The sequence below is a fragment of the Phlebotomus papatasi genome, chromosome 2 (genome assembly GCF_024763615.1).
Source record: "Phlebotomus papatasi isolate M1 chromosome 2, Ppap_2.1, whole genome shotgun sequence".
NCBI classification, from domain to species: domain Eukaryota; kingdom Metazoa; phylum Arthropoda; class Insecta; order Diptera; family Psychodidae; genus Phlebotomus; species Phlebotomus papatasi.
Window position 1 is genome coordinate 21,720,582 of NC_077223.1, and position 22,235 is coordinate 21,742,816.

At 34.7% G+C, this 22,235-nt stretch overlaps 1 protein-coding gene across 1 annotated transcript; it reads left to right on the forward strand.

Moving 5' to 3' along the window:
* The first annotated feature begins 16,695 nt into the window (after positions 1-16,695).
* LOC129800279 (uncharacterized protein K02A2.6-like) lies at positions 16,696-20,595 on the forward strand. The gene has a single exon (XM_055844555.1). It carries the CDS (start codon positions 16,696-16,698, stop codon positions 20,593-20,595), a length of 3,900 nt encoding a protein of 1,299 aa, XP_055700530.1.
* Positions 20,596-22,235: the final 1,640 nt, after the last annotated feature.

A 22,235-nucleotide genomic window follows, 5' to 3' on the forward strand; every position in this document is an offset into this window, starting at 1 on the left:
GTCATATGACATTGTCATATCTTTACAGAATTCCCTTACTGATAAAGTTTTTCCATCGTTCTCATTCACGAGGTTGGTTACCAGCGTTAAGGTGGCGATGGACAAAGTGTAACTTGGGTTGAGCATGAGTAATTTTTAATGGTAAATACAAATATAATGCATCGTCCAAGCAATTTAACAAACCTTGTTGTCCTATACAAAAAGTATTTCTATATGAGAAACTTGCATTTAAAACAATTGACTACTTAGAACGTCATTTAGTCTTTGACTTTGTTTTAGGAGAATTGTCGGAACGGTACCTAGAACTTGCAACAATGCGTTTTAGTATTGTACTCGTGTTTACCCAAAAAGCAAATTGTTTTATCTGCTATAGTAAATTTATGCTCTGTGAACTGAATGAAATTTTGCTTCACATTTCCGACAATACCATGCGATGTCATTCAAATATACCAGCATAAAGAGTTAAAAGCTCAAACCGCAAGCTCCATTGGACTAGAGTTAAACTTTTACAGAGGGGCATAAAAGCTCTATTTGTGTTACTCAATATGTAAATCAGAAGCTCAACATAGAAAATATACAGGAAACTGCAAAACCAAAGTGTTGCAGATAATTTAGCTGAGTGTGGATACAAAATATTTAATGTAAACTTTTGCTTCAGATTAACTCTCATGTTCCAGATTGGATCTATTGTGAACTAACTTTGATAACAATACTTAATTGCTGTTGTATGATAAAATACTAATTTGTAGTACTTACTGCAAGAATTTCATGTGCTTCAGGACTATGAACTTTATATAAAATGGTTTATGGTTGAGAATTTCAATACAGATCAGCTGCAGTAATTTCCATTAGTTCTGCATTATTGGATCTATCGTTCCATTTCTTTGAATACCTCATATGGAAATTCGTATGGGAATTAATTTCAAAAGCATTTAATAAGGCAGATCCAAAACACCAAGAATTTACTGATAGAAATTGATATGCACACTACACTGCACTATGAATAAACTGTCAATAAGGAGCATTGAGGAATGATTATAGGATTTCAATTTGACTCAAAAAATTCAACATAATATGTGATGTAAGAGTTATCTTTCAACAAAACAACGCTTTTTATAATGGTTTTATGAAAAGAAATTGAAGGTTTCTGACTAGTCATCGGTTTGTTCGAGTTTAAATCTATTAGAAAACCCTATGGGTGATATTATCCAGTCAAATTTTTAAGGACTGCTGTCAATACATTCCAACTTTAGTGCTGAAACTGCCATAAAATGGGTCTGGAAGGAAATTACTGGAGAGCCGCTTCGAAAACTATATGTGAGCATAACAAATCACTTAGGGTAAGTGTACCAAATTTCGGCATAGTTGCATGCAAGCGCCACCGTCTCAAGTTTGTAATGTAATATTTTAATACAAATTGATTTTTTATTCCTTCTTCTTAAGGAGCGTTGTTTGGAACCTTTTAGACAATTTATCGTCTTTATTTACTCTAAAATCATTCTTAATACATTTTAAAATGAATTAAAAATGTAGACATAGCTTTGGTGCCCTATTTCGCCACCTTCATTCTCATAGTTCCTTGCCCTTCGGAAATTCTTCCAATGCCTTTTTCACGTCTTCTCGTTTGTCAAAGCTACATTTTTTGTTATTCTTTTGCATTGTATAATCTCTAGTCTAGAGTATGTAAAATCTAAAAATTTATGGAAATTTAAGGAACAAAAAAGATGGCCGGAATTGCAAGCTGGCCGGAATTTGGCACACTTACTCTACAGTGTGTTATTTTGAATAAAGACGACCGCAGAATACAAAAAAAAATATATTTTTAAATTTTCATTAGGTTTTTATTAAAAAATTAGTGGTGAACTTAATTATTTTTGCGCCAGTTTTGACCAAATTTGCATAAAATGATTCTCGTGCACGCACGGATGGTAGTTAGCGCGGTTCACTACCATGGAAAAAGTTGTTATACAGGCCTATATTGTATATAAAAATTTTAGGCTGATAGCGTCTACACATGACCCACACCACCCGCTTTATTCAAGTTTTTTAATTAAATTTCGCTGGGTGTAATACTATTTGTAAAATTTTCTAAAAATAACAGCCCCCTTATTCGAGCAAAAGATTTTTACTTATTAACCCTGATAAACCTGTTATAACTTGTAATAGTGTTTTTTACACGTTTTAAGATAGTAAGTATAAATATAATATTTTATATACGTCATTTTTTGCTCTATAAGGTAAAGTACCCTATGTCGACCACTTAAGGATAGATTTTGTGAAAAACTTATGAAAAAACAATTATAATTTATATTTTTTGAAAGGCTTTTACCTAAAATTATTAAATAGATCTTTATCTATCTAATTGTGAACAATTTTAAATTACAAAAAAAATGTTTCAATAATGCGAACCTTTCCTCTACTCGTCGACTGTGATATCAGAGGCTTTTACTCGACCACATGGGGTTCCTCTACTCGACCACCCATTTTTTCCTAAAACTAAATAAACCACAAAACTATAAGATCATGGATTTAACTTTGGCTTTCTAACACTTCATGAATAACACTTAAAATTAAATTAACTAAGAAAATAAAACAGGAAAACTCACTTTACTGAATTATTGCAGAAATAGAAAAACATTTAAGTGACAAATGTTTCGCTTACTGTCACTCGTCGATCGGTCGAATTGAGGAACAATATATTTGAAATAAACCTTCAACTTTAAGACATAAAATTAATATTTAACTTTAACTTAATCATGGAACTGAAATCGTTGCACAGTAATAAATTCCTCAATTTGTGATTAGATCCAAAATTTTTAATTCTCAATTAATCTTTAAGATTTAATTGAAGATGTAGTATTGAAATAATTCCTTTAAAAAATCATGAATACTTATCAAGAAGTTCTTAAACACTTATACTCTTAAACACAAGAAAAATACGCGAGCGTAACATGCTTCTATTGGAAACAAATTAATCCAAATGGAAACAAGAGAAAGTTTCAATGTATTTTATGTAATAAAAAAATCCTCTCTGTAGCCACTGAGGAAGGCGTGCAGTACGCCGAAAGCTTTGGGAAACTGAGTATTTTTACTCTGGATTGAATCCATCTCCACTGACGCTTCCGGAAGGGACATCTGTGTCCTGCCTTCGAACTTGAATCACTACGTCAGTTTTCATATTTCATGGTACACTTTTAATTTTTCTGAGAAATTAACAAAATAAATTCGTGAATATGAATGGATTTTCGCTTTATTTGCAGCAAAATTATCTAAATAATGAAACTATGGTATAGAAAATATATAAATATAATAATTTAGTACTGTATTTATCATGAATACAATGACGTTTCCATTTGGATTAGCGAAAAAATTCCATTTGGAGCAGGTTTTGAATTAGCTTAATTTATACCATAATTTGTTGAAAAACTGCGAATTTTTATTTAAGAAATTCTTTCACCGCCTTTTTATGATTTTTACAATGCTCTGTGGTCAATTTGTAGGAAATTCCAACTGATTTATATAATTTATAAAATCATTGACCACATGATGTTACAGCTTTCGATGAATATTATTGCAATTTTAAATAAATTTAATAAATATTTCGATCGGTCGACTTGGGGAACCCAGGGTGGTCGAGTAGAGAAGCAGTGGAGTCGAGGATACTCTACCTTATGTAGTTATGGAATAGAATTAGGATACCAACGCTTATAAAGTTTTTTTTTATAAAACCCTACACATAAACTGTAAACGATTTTAGCAGTTTTTCAACTATGTTTTTGGTAACATTTTCTGCATGCATTTAATAAATTTGTCAAATTGTCATGATGCTATTGATGCATTTTCGTACCCTAAATAGTCCTGACTCTCTAATCAATACGTTCATTTTTTTTGAGTAGTGAAGTATAGTCGCAATGTATGCTTGTCCAAAATTGGTCCAAAATTGGTCAGCAATGCAGAATGGTAAAAATGCTTCTGATGGTTTTGTGTCACTATTTGGGAATGGTGATCATTTGTAATCCTATTTCATGTAGCGTTCCATGTTGAAAAGTAAATTCCCGTGCAGAGTCCATGGAGTTAATCCGTTTTTCCGGGGTTGGGGGGGGGATGCCCCACTACTGGCAGAATTACAGGGTGAACCAGAACCGTGGCTGAAACCTGCCACTTTAATGTGTATTTGCAGTGTATTTTCTGCTATATCCTGGGGCTCACATTGAGCATACAGAGTGTAGGAAGGACTCTGCTGGCCAATGTGTTGGGGATTGCAGAAGGGAGAAATAGTGTGGCGGATGAATTAAATTGCCAAAAGCATTTGGGGGAGATTAAGTGTTAATTGCACGGGGATTTGGTGCAGTGGCTGAGTGCAGTGTCTCATTAGGATCCTCTTCATACATTCAGGCTCATCCTTTTTCCAACCTCGCCTCTGTCTCATATTTCCTCCATGATTTATCTTCTTAGAAGAGATGTTTGGGAAAATCCAACAACATTGTGAATGTTCTCGCATTGCAATATGAACCAGCTTATACTAATGGCCTCTACACACTATGAGAAATTTCAGTAAATATTTTATATATTGATGAAAAATTGTTGCAGTTTTTCTACACAACTGGTAAACAATTTGTAGTAACCAGACTTTGAGGGTTACTTTCAATGACAAAATTTATCATCTTATGCCCAATGCACAATAACTTTTGTTTGTAAATATGTTTTCAAAATTTCCTATGAGAGTGAGCAAGATAACTAGATCGAGGTCTCACTCACTCTGATAGAAATGTCTAAAACATGCTTACAAAACAAATGTTATTGTGTTCTGGGCATTAGGATTTTTCTAGAAATACAACTTGCAAAATAATTCAATTTAATCATGAAATAAGTTTGACAAAAAATATAATTAAAGAGTGTTTGTCACTCCAAAAATGTGAAGTAATTAAGTAGAGGCGACACTCTTATCACGAAATGATGGTGCGAAGTATGAGCACCGCTAAAGATGAAATCAAATTGTGGAGCAGTTTGAGCACCCGGAATAAAATAATATGATAAGAGTGGAGCCTCCAAAAATAATAGTCATAACATTGCCAAATTATTACCTATTTGAAAAATTATAATAGAGTGTGAGCTGGAAGGGACAGTTAGTCTACTCCCAGAGCCTTTGTAAAGACGTTGTACCAAATCGAGAAATAAAATCCTTTGGCTACTCTCACCGAGAGTTTTAATGCACCGTGATAGTGTCCTGAGTCCTCTCAATCAACCCATCACTACACTACAAATTTACTACAGGAAAGTACTCTCCCTTCAAACGTTGGTACCTTCGAATGATGTAAATTTTCTTTAATTTTTCCTAAGACACCTACACGCTTCTATTAAGTTAGTTAGTTAGTATTATCAATTATTGATAATTATATGTAATGGCCTCTACACACTAAAGAAATTTATGTTCATATTGAAGGAAATTCCCTATGCTTGCGTAGGAAAAACTCTTCAATATGGACATAAATTTCTATAGTGTGTAGAGGTCATAAGTCTCTTTTAGAAAGCATTAAAGAAATTCACATTATTCGAAGACATGAATATTCGAAGGGAGAATACTTTCCCCTACAATATGCCAAATAGTTGCTTTAATAAGCCATTGTCGTAACTTCCTGATTGCTTATAACAGCAATTCTTGCAACAATTAGAAAACACTCATAGTTTATACGAGAACTGCTGATTAACGTGAAGAATAAATTACGACAGCTGCTGATCCAAGTGACGGAACATTGACAAAAGCTTCTTAAAGTATACAGAGGCCTTTCTAAAAATTAGGAAAATTGAGAAAAGAACACTGTAGAAAAGTACGATAAATATTTACTTTTTTCGCATATACAAAAAATGTATTTTAAAATTTATGTAAATATAAAAAAAGACACTCACTGTGAGAGAAATCCAAAAATGTTAAAATGACATTCCGGAAATGTTAATTTTACCCTGCAGTATTGATCCGAAATCGGTGTAAATATTACCCCTTTCAAGTGTATTAGGGGTTAAAATTACCCTTTTTCATGTTAATTTTACCCTTAAAAAGGTGTAACATTAAAAAATGTTGATATATTTTTACAACTAAAAATGTTAAAGTTCTGAGGAAAAAGAGTTAATCGCACCCTCTTTTTTCTCATTGTAGGGGAAGGATCTAATGCATCGTATATACTCTGGACATCATATTTTTCCTATATTTACTATATATATAGGCGGTTCCCCTACTAATTAGGTCGATAAAAACCACATGTTTTTCCGATTTTTTTAAAGACAAATAACGACTGCGCTTTTTGAAATTGTCATGTTTGGTTCAGTCGAAATTCGAGATAAAATATTTAATTCAAAAGAGTATCAATTACATTGATGTCCGTCAAGTTAATTCAACTCACTAATAGAGTTATTTAAATTTTTCAATCTTTTTCTTAGTGTGGAGATAAAGTGCTTAAATCTTTAATTCGTTCTCAAATTTTTATCACCAGAGTAGGGCTTTGTAAACTATTTTAAATGATTCACTAGGAAAGACGATTCACCACGTTAGCAAAAATAGGGTATTATTATATTTAACCAAAAAAATGTTAGAATAACTATAAAAATCTGTTAAAAATAATTATTTCTTGTTTGTCTCATATTTTATCAATTCAAAATACTAAGTGAACAGTTGACTTATTTTACGTTATTTTTACTTAGGTTACCATAAAATTCCATTCACTTCGATTAAAGTGTCTCGAAATAAAAGAAATCATTTTATTTTAGGCAAGACACAGTTGAGATATAATAGCAGATGGCATCAGATGGTACTAGACCAGAGTGGAATTCATTTCGAAACAATATCAAATTTTTATTATCTTCTAATGTATTTATAAAAAAAAGAAGACATAATTTGTGTGAACTATAAACAAATAATCTACATATGAAACTTTATGTAAATTTCAAATTCTTTTTTCCGATTGTTTATTCACTTTTGATTGAGTGAGAAGAATAAGGGAAATGAACTGGACATTTTTGTGCAAAGGAGAATAATATTTTTCGAAGAGGGTAAAATCCTTCGAGACATCACTCCATCACTCTCTTCCGCATGATAAGCTGGGAAATGGGACGAAGAGGATTCCAGTGGAATTGTTTATGAGTTAATTTATCGCAGTGATTGACACTAACTTGGGGGATTAAGGCGAAATCCAACGCATTACTTTTATTACATGGCGTTTTTGTCTCATCCTCTGACCTATACAGCAAAAATTATATCTTTAACCCCCCCAAAAGAAGCTCAATTTATCTCATTCGATTCTGGCCTAGGAGTTGGGCATCAGTTGCCATGGATCAATGAGAAATTTTATTGGAATAAAAAATAATTGAGTTTTTATTCAATTTCGAGGCTTTTGCCAAAGCACAATCTAGGGTACTTATATCAAGCTGAATCAATTTAATTTTTCTCCAATCACTGTCACGGTTGATTAAGCATTTTTTTCTATCTGGCATTCGGAAACATTATAAATTTGGTATGATTTTAATGGAATTCTCCTATTCGATTCCATTTTACAGTTTAGTGAATGATTGTCACAGGAGACTGGAGAATAGAGAATAGATAAATTTTGCGAATAAGTTTTATCTTATACACCAAAAGCAACTTCGAATCTCACAAAAATACCTAAATCACAAATATGACAAAATTGCGTGTAGGAAACTTTAAATGCCACAATTTGGATGATTTATACTTACCGCCACAGTCTGGGAGTTGAACGATATCCCCAGTAAATTCTCTCGCAAATCTATTATCACTTCAGCCAATCTTGTACGCCCCCAACCTGGTTTATTAGAAGTTTGTGGTGTTAATTATGTGATTATGGACTGGGGGCCCATTCATAATGCTTATTTGGATCATTGGAGCACTAATTGAGTACCAACGTACGATCTAAGGGAACTTGTGGTTAGTGCATCTGAGAAACGCAATAGTTAATCTTAATTAGCTAATCACCACCTTCTACCCTAGTATCCTGTTTCACAATCTTTCAATACAGTCTATACGTCCACAGACTAAACACTGATTACATGTTGCCTCTCTATCATCAAGCTAATATTAAACTTTAGATATTACTAATTCTCTTGCTCTAAACTAAACCTATAATTAATTACAAGGATGTCTTCAACATAAACTATATTTTATTCATAAAACTAGAATTTCACAGTCAATTTAATAATTTAAATCTCCATTTATTTCTAAAAGCTCTTGACTTTGGAGGACAATTAAATTCATGACACTTAAGTAATTTAAATAATAACCGATTTGATTCATCACTGCAAAAGGCTATTATTATTTCTGTTCGTCATGACTTCTGACAACCTAATGCTTTTCGTCGAATTTAACAAAACATTTTGTACGTTCAATATGAAAAAAAAGTTTTATGAAAATTATTCCAAGTAGCGTTATAAATTTTTCTTGCAAAATACCTAATATTCCCATTTAAAAAATATATACTTTATTAAAATAATAAACTATATATTGTCTTTATGGGAAAATATGTAGGGGAAAGTATTCTCCCTTCAAACGTTCATGCTTTCGAATAATATGAATTTTCTTTTATTTTTCGTAAGAGGCTTATGGCCTCTACACGCTAGACAGATTTATATCCATATTGAAATAAATTCCCTACGCTTAACTCTTCAATATGGACATAAATTTCTCTAGTATGTTTAGCCCATTACACATAATTCTCACATAATTATCAATAATTGATAATAAGGTAACTTATATTTAATAGAAATCTTAAAGTCTCTTAGGAAAAATAAAAGAAAATTCACATTATTCGATGGCATCGTTTGAAGAGAGGTAGTTTCCCCTACATGATTTACTTCTAAAATTTATTTAAAAAATCTTATATTACAATGAATGTGCACTCAAAATACCCAAAATACAATATCGATATCGTCCAATTTGCTGTACCATAGACAATTCTATCGTTTCCTTCTCTCTGCCATTAGAACTCAATCTGTACGCTTCAATTATAATCTATAGTTAATTTTCTTGTCGATTTTAAATAAAGTGAAATCAAATGTTAAAGCGTATCCACGACAAGATTGTTCCCAAGTATTCTGCTTTAAAAATGAAGTATACATAATATTAAAAAAAAAGAAAAATATGTTTTTAAGTATTAATTCATTGTAGATTTATTAGATATAGGGGAAAGGCTCATAATTTTGTCCAGTTTCTTGTTTTGGACATTCTAAGGATAAAATTGGATACTAAAAATAAATTGATTAAAATGATGGATTTTTATTCCAATATTTGATGAATAATGAATTCTATCTAAATATTTGTTCTTTTTGGAAGATTTCAACACTAAATACGTTAAATTTTGAATATGATTTGAGTTAAAATTGTTTTGTTGAAAATTCAGTGTGAGCAATTGCTTACAAGAAATATGACAGAACTTTGTGTTTACTTCAGTGTTATTTACTAATGGTCTACTTAGAACAGTATAGAGTAGAACCATCAATGAAAGAATGAATTATTAGAATGAAAGATCATACAATTCATTTTCAACCGCTTGTTCCAATCGCGGTGTCGGCTTAGGACAACTGCCTTGTCTATCTTCCGTCAGTTCACCTAATTGAATGACTTATACACAGCGAACAGACTGGGCTTTTCTACATGGTCATTGCTTTTCTACGCCTTCATTGCTTTTTTACACGTGGAAAAAATATTCAAAAAATTGCGTTACCAAACCAATTTTTAATCTAATTTGATATTTTTACGCCTTATAAAACAATATCCTTTGAAAAGAAAATGATATATTAGTAAAATTTTCTGATTATAAGTACTTTGAGAAAAGAGCAAAGAGCAATTGACCGGTCAATTGCTTTTTTCTCTTAATTCGAGGTTTTTAGATTTGTAAAATTTTACTAATAAATCATTTTCTTATTAAAAAAATATTGTTTCAGAGAACGGAAAAACATCAAATTGGTGCAAAAATTGATTTAGTGACGCAATTTTTTGATTTTTTTCCACGTGTAAAAAAGCAATGAAGGCGTAAAAAAGCAATGACCATGTACAAAAGCCCCGTCTGTTCGCTGTGATACAGTCTTCAGACCTAAGGCTTAGCCATATGGCCTACAACTTCAGGCAAGAGTTTTTTGATAAGTATTGTTTAAGATTAGATACAAGATTAGATATTAAAGGCACATGATCCATTAGATTTTGAAAAATCAATTAAATTTCTTTTCACATAGATTTTTGACACCGTCGGGAACTCGGCTAAACCTTCAATCTGAAATCGGAATTATTTGACAATTTTTAACCTACGGTATAATCACACTAATTGTCGCTAATGAACGTGCAAATGCGTGATTTGTGTATTTGAATCATTTTTGTTTAGAATTTGACATATTTATTGATAAAAAGAAGTGAATTTGGCTTACAAGAAATTAATTTAAAAAAAAAAATTATAAGCAATGATGTGACGGGAATGCGATTTTCACATTATATTTTTAATGTAAAATTATTATTAATATTTTTTTTTTCAGAACACTCTGAGTTGTGTCCGAGATCAATTTATGAATTGACTTCAAATAGCTCCATATTAAAAAAGTCAATTGTGAGTGATTTGAACAATTTGAATAAAATTGAACGTTTAAAAATGCTTTTATCTAATTTAATTCGATAAATTTGAACTGAATTTTTTAATTAACTTTACTAATTTTTACTGAAAATCAATTAAAATTTCTATATGAAATAAGTGTGTTTCATTATCAGTATTCATAGCATAATTATTTAAATAGTTCTACAAATAAAGAAGGAAAGAGATAGGCAATCCATTAATTGACAGAGTTTACTTTCCGGAACCGTATTTAATTTCTATTGATCAACAAATAAACATTCTGCTTATAGGTACTATATTAAAACTGGGTTGTTAAGCTTTCCATAAAGTGCAACGTACTACAAATTGATGTTTACTGATAACGCGCGGTAATGTAGAGGAGAACAAATTTTAAACGTAATTATCTTCACTAACATTTCAACCAATGAATTCAGAAACTTGATTAGAAATTCTAACTTTTCTTATTTTAATTTTTACCGATATTAATTATAAAAATACTAATTAAAGAGAAGGCACTAGGGAAAAGCGCACTACTTTCGGACGATTATAGCTTCGGACACATTTTTTCTCTATGTTCCTTATGGATTTCACTCATAGGTCTTTTCTGAAAATTTGAGGCATTGGACTAGCTATTAAAATACAATATTATAATGGGCCAAATCAAATTATAACACATTGAAAAAATTGAATTGTCCGAAGCTTGAGTCGTCTGAAGGTAGCGCGCTTTCCCCTATGCTTGAAGGTGGTGTACAAAGAAATATCTGAGCTTTTTAATATAAATTAGAAATTTAAGAAAGTAATGAAAATGTACATGTTTTACACGTTGTCTTTTAATAATTCTCCCTTAAATGAAGTGTTTAAGTCCATTTTCACCATTTTATTCTTCTGTTTAATCATATAATATAAATTTTAGTTAATATTTAATTTAAAATAATTTATAAAAAAGAAAATAGAAAAATGTCCAATTTAGACTTGTAGTGAAGGGATAAAACTCTCTTTTTTCCCGTCTTTGTCTGAAAATTTAATTTTCTGCAATTATATCAATTGTATCAAATGTTCTCACCTAATATGGCACCTGAAATTATGTCATTTGAATTTATTGGTCATATTTCTGAATTTTCCCGAACTTTGATGTTGTAACATGCGAAGATATGGGGCGAGAATTAGTAGAACATGCGGAGTAAGTACTTCTTGAAAGTACAAAATACCCTCCTGAGAAAAAAACTTTGAACATTGTTTCAAGTGTTTTTGAGTGTCTGAAATATTTCACAGTTGGTAGAACAAGTGGAACGACTATTTCTGTGAAAAACCAAAGAAAATTCACCTCGATTTGTCGTCTAAAGCATTTTCCAGGGCGTCTTTCTAGCCAAGTCGCAAGTTTTTAGAGAAAAATAGCTCAATTGTGACATTGGATGAAAAATTATTTACCAACTGGGAAACTTGTTCCAACAAATGCAACACTGTGAGGTAAGGAGAAAATTCTGTGAAAAAAATGTGTTGTGGGATCGAGAGGTCAGTGGTCTTCAGGGGCTGGGGTGATAGGGGTAACAAGCATAAAACTACGGGCGGTCACGCCATTGTTCCATTCAACCTCTCAATGGTGTCGTCCTTCTGTTGACAGTACTTTGGTCATCATTTACGCTTCAGCAAGTGCCAACCCTCTCTTGTCGAGCCTCCAGGGACAGTTAATGCGCCCCCAAAAGCCCCCAAATTGACTGGCCAAGTCGTGAGGATCGGGTGTGTCACTCCATAAATTCTTCTATCTAATAGTTTTACGCACTGTGCTTGCTTTTGCTTTTTACTCCACCACTCACCTCTCAACTGAGTTGATAACTTCATAGATAAAGATAAAAAAATAAATTATTTATAAATCAGTTTATAAATGAAATTAATAGATAATAGCATTTTAAACGATATCAGTAACCAAAAAAAAAAAGATTCAGCGCAATAATGCAGAGATGCTGTAAAGTCATATAAATATAAATTATCTATTATATTTTCATAAAAAACTGCTCACATTGAACTTTTAATTGTAGACCGTACGGCCTATTCGACACACGTAAACCCAGTCCACTGCCGTAATCCACCAATCCTCATTCTTTATTCCTTTAACACGCCCAACTCCTATCATCCTTATGTGTGCTGAAAGCTTATTTTGGGGCTCTAATTGTTAGGTAATTATCCTCAATCTTCAGTAAGTAAGCGTCAGTCAGCATGGATAACTTACTCTTATGAAGTGAAAAATGGGTGGCAACTTCAGTTCTCCAATTTCCCTCTATACATTTCTAATATTATTTAGGTGAGCCTCATCAGGACGTATATAATCTTAATTCAAATTATATTCAAAATGAAACGAATTCAGTGTTAATATCTTTCAAAAAGAATAAATATTAGCTGACATACACATTTCCTTAAATATTTTAAGAAAATTCCATAATTTTAATCGATTTGTTTGCAGTGTCCAACTTTATTGTCAAATTGTCCAAAATTACAAGTTGTCCGAAATTATGAGCATTTTCGCATTTACCCTACATTTCCCTGCGATCATTCTGACATTATTTAATAGTAGGTCAATGCAAACATTTTTCGCACACAGTGTACCTTCAAGCGACGCGAATTTTCTCTTTGTTTCGAAAGAGCTTCGCATCTCGTTTCATGATTATCTAACTTATGGCCAAGAAATGGCGAAGTAGTTTTTTGCAACCAAAGGGAAAGTTCGCATCGTTTGAAGGTTCACAGTGTGCGAACCATGTCGGCATTTTTCTATTAAAATTTATTTAAAAAAGTTTTATTTCTCATATTTTTTCAACAAATAGGAACCACAATTAGTAGCTACATTTTTCTCAATACCTAACTGACATAATCCAATTCACAAATTGTTTGAAATCCGATCTAAAATTGTTTAGAAGTAATGCAGTTCAATATTTAAGGAAAATAATTATCTGAAATTAAATGAAGTTGATTCCTTTTAGAGTTTGGACAATTTTTTGCTTATTAATTATTATTAATTTTTGTTTATCTCTCAGTGTTGACTTAAAAGGAGTCCGCTCAAGTTTAGAAGTTCTTATATCAAACTGTTAAAGACACAAGAAAACTGATGCTGATTTATGTTATTCAGACTTTTGAGTGTGATCAACTAAATATACCAGTGATAAGCTCAGATAAGCTTATGGTAGATGAGGCTACCTCGGACTCGGAGTGCCTGCAATTTGGAATGCTTGAAAATTTGATTGTGAGTTGAATTTTGGGGGTAAAGCATGTTGTCGAGCAAACTGTTTTCGACGGATGAAATGGATAACATTGGCTCAACGCGATTCTTTATCCCCAAATTTCAACTCACAATCAAATTTTCAAGCACTCCGAGATTGCCTGTAAATAATCTCAGCTACCATAAGCTTATCTAGGCTTATCACTGGTTTTAGAACACAATGAGAACTGCGAAAAACATTGAAACAGGAACTTACATAAAGAAAAGTCGATATAGCAGAAGCACTTGAGAACAGTAAACTGCTAAAAAATTGAATTTTTATTGGAATAGAACTGTCACTGGGAAATCTTTCCTATGAACATTTTCTAGCACTTTACAAGTGCTTGTATTTAATCGATTTTTTTTGTGTTGGTTCCCGTAATGACTGGTTAGTAGTTGTAGAACATGGCACCAGTGTAGAAATAGGAGCCAATCCAAAGAAAAGTCGATAATGCAGAAGTACTCGAGAACAGTAAAGTGCAAAAAAAGTTCAGGAAAAAGGTTTCCCCTTTTTATTTGTCATTGTAATAGCCGTAATAGCACTATTATTCCTTTGGCTACAATTCAATATACCCAAGAAAAAGCTTTTTGGATAACTAAAATGACAAATTATAGCAAAAAATATCAACTCTGATGTCGAATCAGCTCATATACTCGAAATTCCTCCACACCTTCTGCCTTCTGAAGCCAAAAATCAAGAAGGTTGCTACTAAGCACTGGGTCTGGAATCTTTAATACATATTTTTCTTTTTTTTAGCATTATACAAATACCCTATGTAAACAATCGACCAAATTTACTCATCCCTTTTTAGCAGCATGTTGACCGAATTTTTTTCGACAATATTTACATTCATGGTGAGGCTGAGAAAATGTCCTCAAGCTCGTGCTGTTTTTTTTCTGTTTTCAACAAACTGTTGATTTTCGTGAATTTTTTTAAGATGTCTCTGTGTTTAATTGTCCTTATGTTCTATCCATACACAAATTCATTTGTGATGAAATATTTTCTTTTAATTTGCCAAAATCCTCTAGAATAAATATCTGCAAATGAGGTCAAAAATCCAGCGACAGATTATAATGCATGATAGGAAAGTTCTCATCTGGGTTCAAAAAGGTTCTGACCGAGGGATTTGAATTGGAGATTCACATTTAAAGCAGAGTTTAACTCATCCCTAGAGACATTTGGCAAAAGTCCATTTGGGAATGTCTGAGCTATTGTCCACAGAAGTTCAGTTTGCAGTTTAAATTCACTGAATACATTTAAATTGTTCACCTAGTCTCTTCTTTCATTCTATTTGTTTCTAGGAAGTTGTCTCATACAGTTTTATTAAAAAACAGTGTAGTTTGAAATATTAAAGTCCTTTTGAAAGGATCAATTAATCGATATACGTACGCAAAGTGAAATTCAAATAAGTGGTTTTAGTAACTTTTCCTAGTTCATTAATTTAGCTATTCAAATATTTAAAACGTTTTCATTGAATAAATTACTGAAATTTTATCATTTATCTCTCTCATATAACCAGATATGTATCTTTTTATTTATAGTTAAAATTATTTTTCTAAAAATAATCGAAAAAACACACAAATGCAATGCTCGTTAATTATTCTAGATAAATGTAATTCAGCTTCATTAAAATTCAGGAAATTATGTTTAATGTGTGAGTCAATTCATTTATAGTTTCATGTTGTTTTCATCCAGTTTTTTTTTTAGTTTCAAATTTAAACTATTATTGTTACGAAGTTAATGATTTTAGTGGATATAAGGCTTAGATAGGGGAAAGTGGCCTGCCTTTACAAGCGGCAACCTTCTTATTTTTCAAAGCAAAAACCCTATTCTCTAAACTATAGTCAATGCAACTAACTATTTTCTATTAACTTCGATTAACAAAATAAAATTTTTGCTTTGGGAAATAAGAGAAAAAATAAATGTTCAAAGGGGATTGGGAAACCTCGTATTTTACATTTCGTATTTTACATCTTCGTATTGCACATTTCGTATTGCGGAAACTTCGTATTTCAGCACATTTCGTATTTTACCATTTCGTATTTCACATTTCGTCTTTCATACATTTTGTACAAAAATTGAACATTTCGTCTGCCATACATTTCATACAAGCATATCAACCAATAAAATAATAGAATTGTAGTTTTATAAGGTCAAGGGCGCTATGCGCCTCGGGTCTAAGTTTGAAGTCGAACATCATGCTTTTTAATTATTCATTTATTTAAAATTTTTATGAAAATTTCCAACTGCTTCAGCAAATATTTCAAATTTTACCACCAAGTCTGAGAAATATTGGTAAATGTTTACAATATGCTGTTAAAACCCATTTGAGCCTTTTATTCATAACTTTATCAAGACATTAGATGGAGATTTTATAAAAGGGAAACGTGACCATTAAAATGGATTTTATAATAATTCCTTAAGTTTTTTTTTGTAGATCTTGTGTAGCCGGGCTTTTGCCCTGAAAGATTCTTTATGGAGACCAAAGCTTTTCGCGGCCAATTGCCCAGCACCGCCCAGGCTCTGTGCCTCCATCCGATCTCTTCCAGGCCATGTTACCGACTGACTGACTGTAGTGTATGAGGTTAGACGGGTGAGGAGAAAAAGGCTGTAAGAGTTGATCGGTCGGGTTCATGTGAAATGTCACTCTTGAAATAAAATCCAGACTGTACACACGTGGTTTTTATTAGCTCCCATATATCCTGGAATTGGCAACGAGACTGGGATATTAATCATCGCCCAATTTCAGGTAAATACATTACACTTGGCAACGAGACTGGGATATTAATCATCGCCCAATTTCAGGTAAATACATTACACTTGGCGACTCAGGAGAAAGTAAGGTTATGGCCACGTCCGGAAACTCGTCAATTGAGTCTAAGGCGACTTCTCCAATTATGCTGCCGAAAAGGAGTGATCTTGTACCAGGCCTCGGTCCATATAACCCAGATACTTCGTGGGAAAGCTATCGGGAACGTTTGGAACTGTGGTTTGAGATAAATGATGTCACATCCGATAAGAAAATGCATGGGTTTCTTCTCACGGAGATGGGAGCAGAAGTTTATGAGACTGTGAAAGGTCTGGTGATGCCTCAGAAGGTTCAGCAACTCAGTTACTGTGAATTAGTGGAGAAAATTGCTGGGCATTTTGGACCACAAAGAAATGTGATCCTCGAGAGATACAATTTCATGCAGAGGACACAAAAGCCTGGAGAGACTATGACGCAATTTATCGCCGAAATTTGCAAATTGAGTCAATTTTGTAATTTCGCTGAATTGGAGAATATGCTGCGAGATCGCATAGTGTGTGGAGTGCTCAGTGACTCTTTGAGGAAGAAGCTTTTGTCGGAAAAAGATTTAACATATAAACGAGCTTGTGACCTGGCTAGAGCGGAAGAGACTGCTGTGAAGGGCCTGGAAGAGATGAAATTAGAGCCATCATCATCTACTAGTGAGGCACAGATCGTGGCAAGGATCGTCCGGAAGATCTGCTTTCGATGCAATAAACAACATGAGTCTGCTGAGTGCTGGGCGAAGGACAAGACATGTCATAAATGCAAGAAGACCGGGCATATTGCTCCTGCGTGTCCTAATAAGGAAAAAAGTCAGAAAAAGGTCCAGGCGGTTCTTGTGAAAGAGGATAGTAAAGAGTCAGATGGAGAAGTCGCATCGATAAATGTGATTGGAACGTCAAATCACTCATTGGAATTAGAGATTGACGGTAAAACAGTTTATATGGATGTAGACTCTGGAGCTTCAAACACGGTGATGTGTTTAGAGCAGTGGAAAAAGTTGAAGTCACCACAGAAGTTGAAGCAGACCGATCTAAAATTGCAGACGTGGCTCAAAAGAGGTGTGGATATTGTTGGACAAGCAACAGTGACAGTTAAAGTTGGTGATAGGGTAGTAAATTTGCCATTAATTATCACCAAATCTGGTGGAAACTCTCTTTTGGGTCGAAATTGGTTCCAACCATTGGGTATCTACGTTCATGTTCCGAAGATCAATGCTTTGGAGAGCAACGCAGTAGAGTCAGTGTTAACCAAATATCACAGAGTCTTCAGGGATGAACTGGGAGCACATTCCGGAAAAACAGTGGAGATTCAACTGATCGAGGGTGTGCAACCGGTTTTCCTTAAACACCGACAAGTTCCAATTCCTCGTAGAGAAGCTGTTGAGCAGGAGTTGGACAAATTAGTGGAACAAGGGGTGCTGGAACCAGTTGAGTTTTCGGAGTGGGCTACTCCTATCTGTGCAGTGAAGAAACCAGATGGTTCTGTGCGAATCTGTGGAGACTACAGAGCAACTATCAATCCAGTGACTAAGGCGAATGCATACCCTCTGCCGACAGTGCCGGAGTTATTGGCTGGAGCTTCTGGTCAGATATTCTCGAAGATTGATCTTACTCAGGCATACCAGCAACTTCGTGTGGATGATAAGACGGCAGAATTGTTGACTATTAACACTCACAAAGGACTCTTCAGGGTAAAGAGAATGCCGTTTGGAATATCTGCAGCACCGGGAATTTTCCAAAGATTTATGGAGACGTTGCTAGCTGGCATTCCGGGAACTCAGGTATTTCTTGATGATATCTTAATTGTTGGGGGAAATGTTCAAGAACATGGGGAGAGATTGGATCGGGTTCTCCAAAAGCTAGATGGGGCAAATTTGACAGTTAAGAAAGAAAAATGTAGATTTGGGGTGCGAGAAGTAGAGTTTGTGGGGTTTAGGATTAGTGATAGGGGAATTCAGCCTACAAACAGACATGTTAAAGACATTTTGGAGGCACCTTCACCGAAGAATCAGACTGAGCTCAGAGCTTTTCTTGGCATGATCAACTTTTATGGAAGATTTGTTCGGGACAGGGCATCAGTGTCCGAATGCCTACACCGTTTGTTGGATGGGAAATCAACCTGGAAGTGGGAAGAACAGCACCAGCAAGCCATAGATGAGTTGAAGAATCAGTTGATGTCTGCTCAAATCTTGATGCATTATAAAATGGATTTGCCCTTAATTTTGTGCTGTGATAGCTCTCCTTATGGAGTAGGCGCAGTATTGGCACATGTTACACCTGAAGGGGAGAGGCCTATTGCGTACTTTTCTCGTACTTTGAATCAGCACCAGAGGAACTATGCGCAGATAGATAAAGAGGCACTTTCGATTGTCACTGCTGTGAAGAATTTCCACCAATATATCTGCGGCAGGAAGATTAAGATTTTCACAGACCATCGACCTCTTTTGGGAATTTTCAATCCAAAGAAACCGATTCAAAATACCATCTCTCCAAGAATGACTAGATGGTGTTTGGCTCTGGGAGCGTATGATTACGAGATAGAATATAGACCTGGAGAGAAACATCAGAATGCAGATGCTTTAAGCAGAGTTCCCGTCAGAGAAGAGCTGGAGATTGATGAGGATCCATCCGGAGAGATTTTGATGCTCCAAGATGATGTGACACCCGTGTCCGCCAGAGAAATTCAAGAATTTACGAAGAAAGATGCTACATTGATTCGAGTAAAAAGGTGGATACTAGAGGGATGGCCAGAGAGATGTCCTAGCGTGGAGATGAAGCCATTCTTTGCAATCCGAACAGAATTGTCCCTGATGAAAGATGTAATTCTAAAAGGAAATCAAGTAATTGTCCCAGAGCCACTCCGCGACAGATTACTGAATTCACTTCACGCTACGCACTGGGGAATGGTGAATATGAAGGCCATTGCCAGAAGTTATATGTGGTGGCCCGGGATGGACGCAGAGATTGAGACGAAAGTGAAATTATGTGAACGTTGTCAAGTCGTCAGGAACAATCCACCGAAGGCCCCACTCTGTCGAGAAACTGAGGTTACTAAACCATGGGAGAGGCTACACTTAGATTTCGCTGGACCAGTGCGTGGTAGAATTTATTTGATAGTCGTGGATGCTATGTCTAAGTGGCTCGAAGTTAAAGTGGTGAAGTCTCAATCTAGCCAAGAAGTAGTTAGAGTACTGAGAGAGTTATTTGCAACTCACGGTGTCCCAGCAGAAATCTATACGGACAACGGTACTGCGTTTGTGTCTCAGGAGATGAAGAGATTTCATGAGGTGAACGGGATACGTGGCATTACAATTTCACCGTGGCACCCAGCGAGTAACGGACAGGCGGAGATTATGGTGCAGAAAACAAAGAAAGCTTTGTTGAAATTTGAGGGTGAAGATGTGGGTCTTAAGTTGGCTAGATATTTATTTGCTCAACACACAACACCAAGCAATACGACGGGAAAAACGCCCTGCGAGCTCCTAATGGGAAGGACTTTGAAGTCATGTCTCAGTAGACTTCATCCAGAAGAGATCAAAGAGGAGAAGAAAGAGAAAAAGGAACCAAGAAGATTTAAAGTGGGAGCTGCAGTTTATGTGAGAAACTACGCTGAGGGGAATAGATGGGTCCCGGCTTGGGTAGTGGAAGTAAATGGACCAGTTTCGTACAAGGTGCAACTGGAAGATGGAAGTGTTTTGCGACGTCATGTAAACCAAATGATAAGTCGATTGATCAAAGACACACAAATACCAGATGAAGTCCATGGACCTTCCGAGTTAGAAGAGAGTGCAGATGTGGTGGAGAGTTCTGGAGAGGAAGAGGATGAAGAAGAGGAGTTTGAAAGTGCTTCGGAGGGAACAGAGGAGGAAGTTCCCGCCGTGGCTCAGGAGGAACAGCGGCCTCAGCGCGCACGTAGACTTCCCGGATATTTGAGGGATTATGTTTTGAGTTAAAGGGGGAAGAGGTGTAGTGTATGAGGTTAGACGGGTGAGGAGAAAAAGGCTGTAAGAGTTGATCGGTCGGGTTCATGTGAAATGTCACTCTTGAAATAAAATCCAGACTGTACACACGTGGTTTTTATTAGCTCCCATATATCCTGGAATTGGCAACGAGACTGGGATATTAATCATCGCCCAATTTCAGGTAAATACATTACACTGACAGTTATCTCTTGTCTTATCTCCTGTTATCCTGTTAACCAAGGCCAAGCTCACAGACGACGAGCAACCGAACCAGTAAAAGGCCTTGCTTGGAGCGGGAGGCGGGAAATATGAAGTTGCTGCGAACAGGGAAGGGATAGCCGAGCCATTGCCGCTCTGTATTGGATATGAGATGGAGGTAGTCCAAGTGAACATTTCGTCCTTTGACACCGTGTATTTTGATTTCGTTAAAACTATTAAAAATTGACTAGATTTCGAGCAAAAATCACTGAAGACTAATTGGACATGAATCACAGAACCAAGTTTTACCAATTTCGAAGCCCCATTTAATAACTTAGGCCCCATTTTCGAAGCAAAATATCGGAGTCCATTTGACATTTCAAAATTTAGGTTATGTTTCGTTCTTTTAGCGATTTGAATCATTTCTTGGACTGTTTTCACTAGTTTTTCATCACTATATGTTAAAAAATTACTTGTTTTAAGGAATTTGTGTGGTAGTTCCCCCGACACCTAAAGCTTAAAATCTCCCGCTTGTGGCATTTTGCCGTTTCGTGATGTTAGTCACGTTAGTGTTAGTCGATCACTAGACAGCGAGAGAAGAAGACATTCTCTCCAAAAGTTCGAGAAAGGAGTTATCTTACTGCCCATTCAGTCAGATTAGTTTCGGGAACAAGCGAAGAGGGGTTGCGAGCAAGTGAGAGTAAGCCCCAGTTCTGCCTACACGGCGGGCAAAAGTGGATTTTACCTCCACATTTGAATGTTATTTTTTCACAAAAACTTAAGAAATTATCGAAAAACTAAGAAAATGTGGGAGCATTTCGCATGCAAACAACTGAGCATTCTCAAAGTCGCACACTAACGCAGCTGTCATCAGCAGGCTGTCATACACGCTCACTTCCCTATCCTTATTCAGAGCGGCAATGGCCGAGCTCAATTTCGCTATCAGGAGGAAAGTTTCTCTAACACTTAAAAATTTCTATTTTTTATCACATAAAACTGCAGCCTATTTATATATTACGTTTTTTTTGCCAAACATTTTTTTTAATGAAATCCGTACAAGAAAAAGTATGCGGCTGTCGGAAATTGCATTAAAGTAGTCGTAAACGACTATTCGAACCGATCTATAATTAAATTTTTGCGCGGAATTTCTCAAAATTTTCAGTTTTCACTATCTAAGCAATAAAATTTTTCTATATAAAGTAAAATTTACGAATTTTATTTTCTTTCAAATTCGTCGTATTCCGCATTCAGATATGAAAAAACCAAAGGCACGGAAACAAAAATATAGAAAAACAAAACGAAAGAAATAAAAAGAATATAAAATAAAAAAAAATAAAAACGACACGTCTGACACAGGGTAAGGGGACCCAGCATTGAGCCATTAATTAACGCCCTGGTTTAGGAACTATTTTAGCCCTCATCGGCAATGTCTG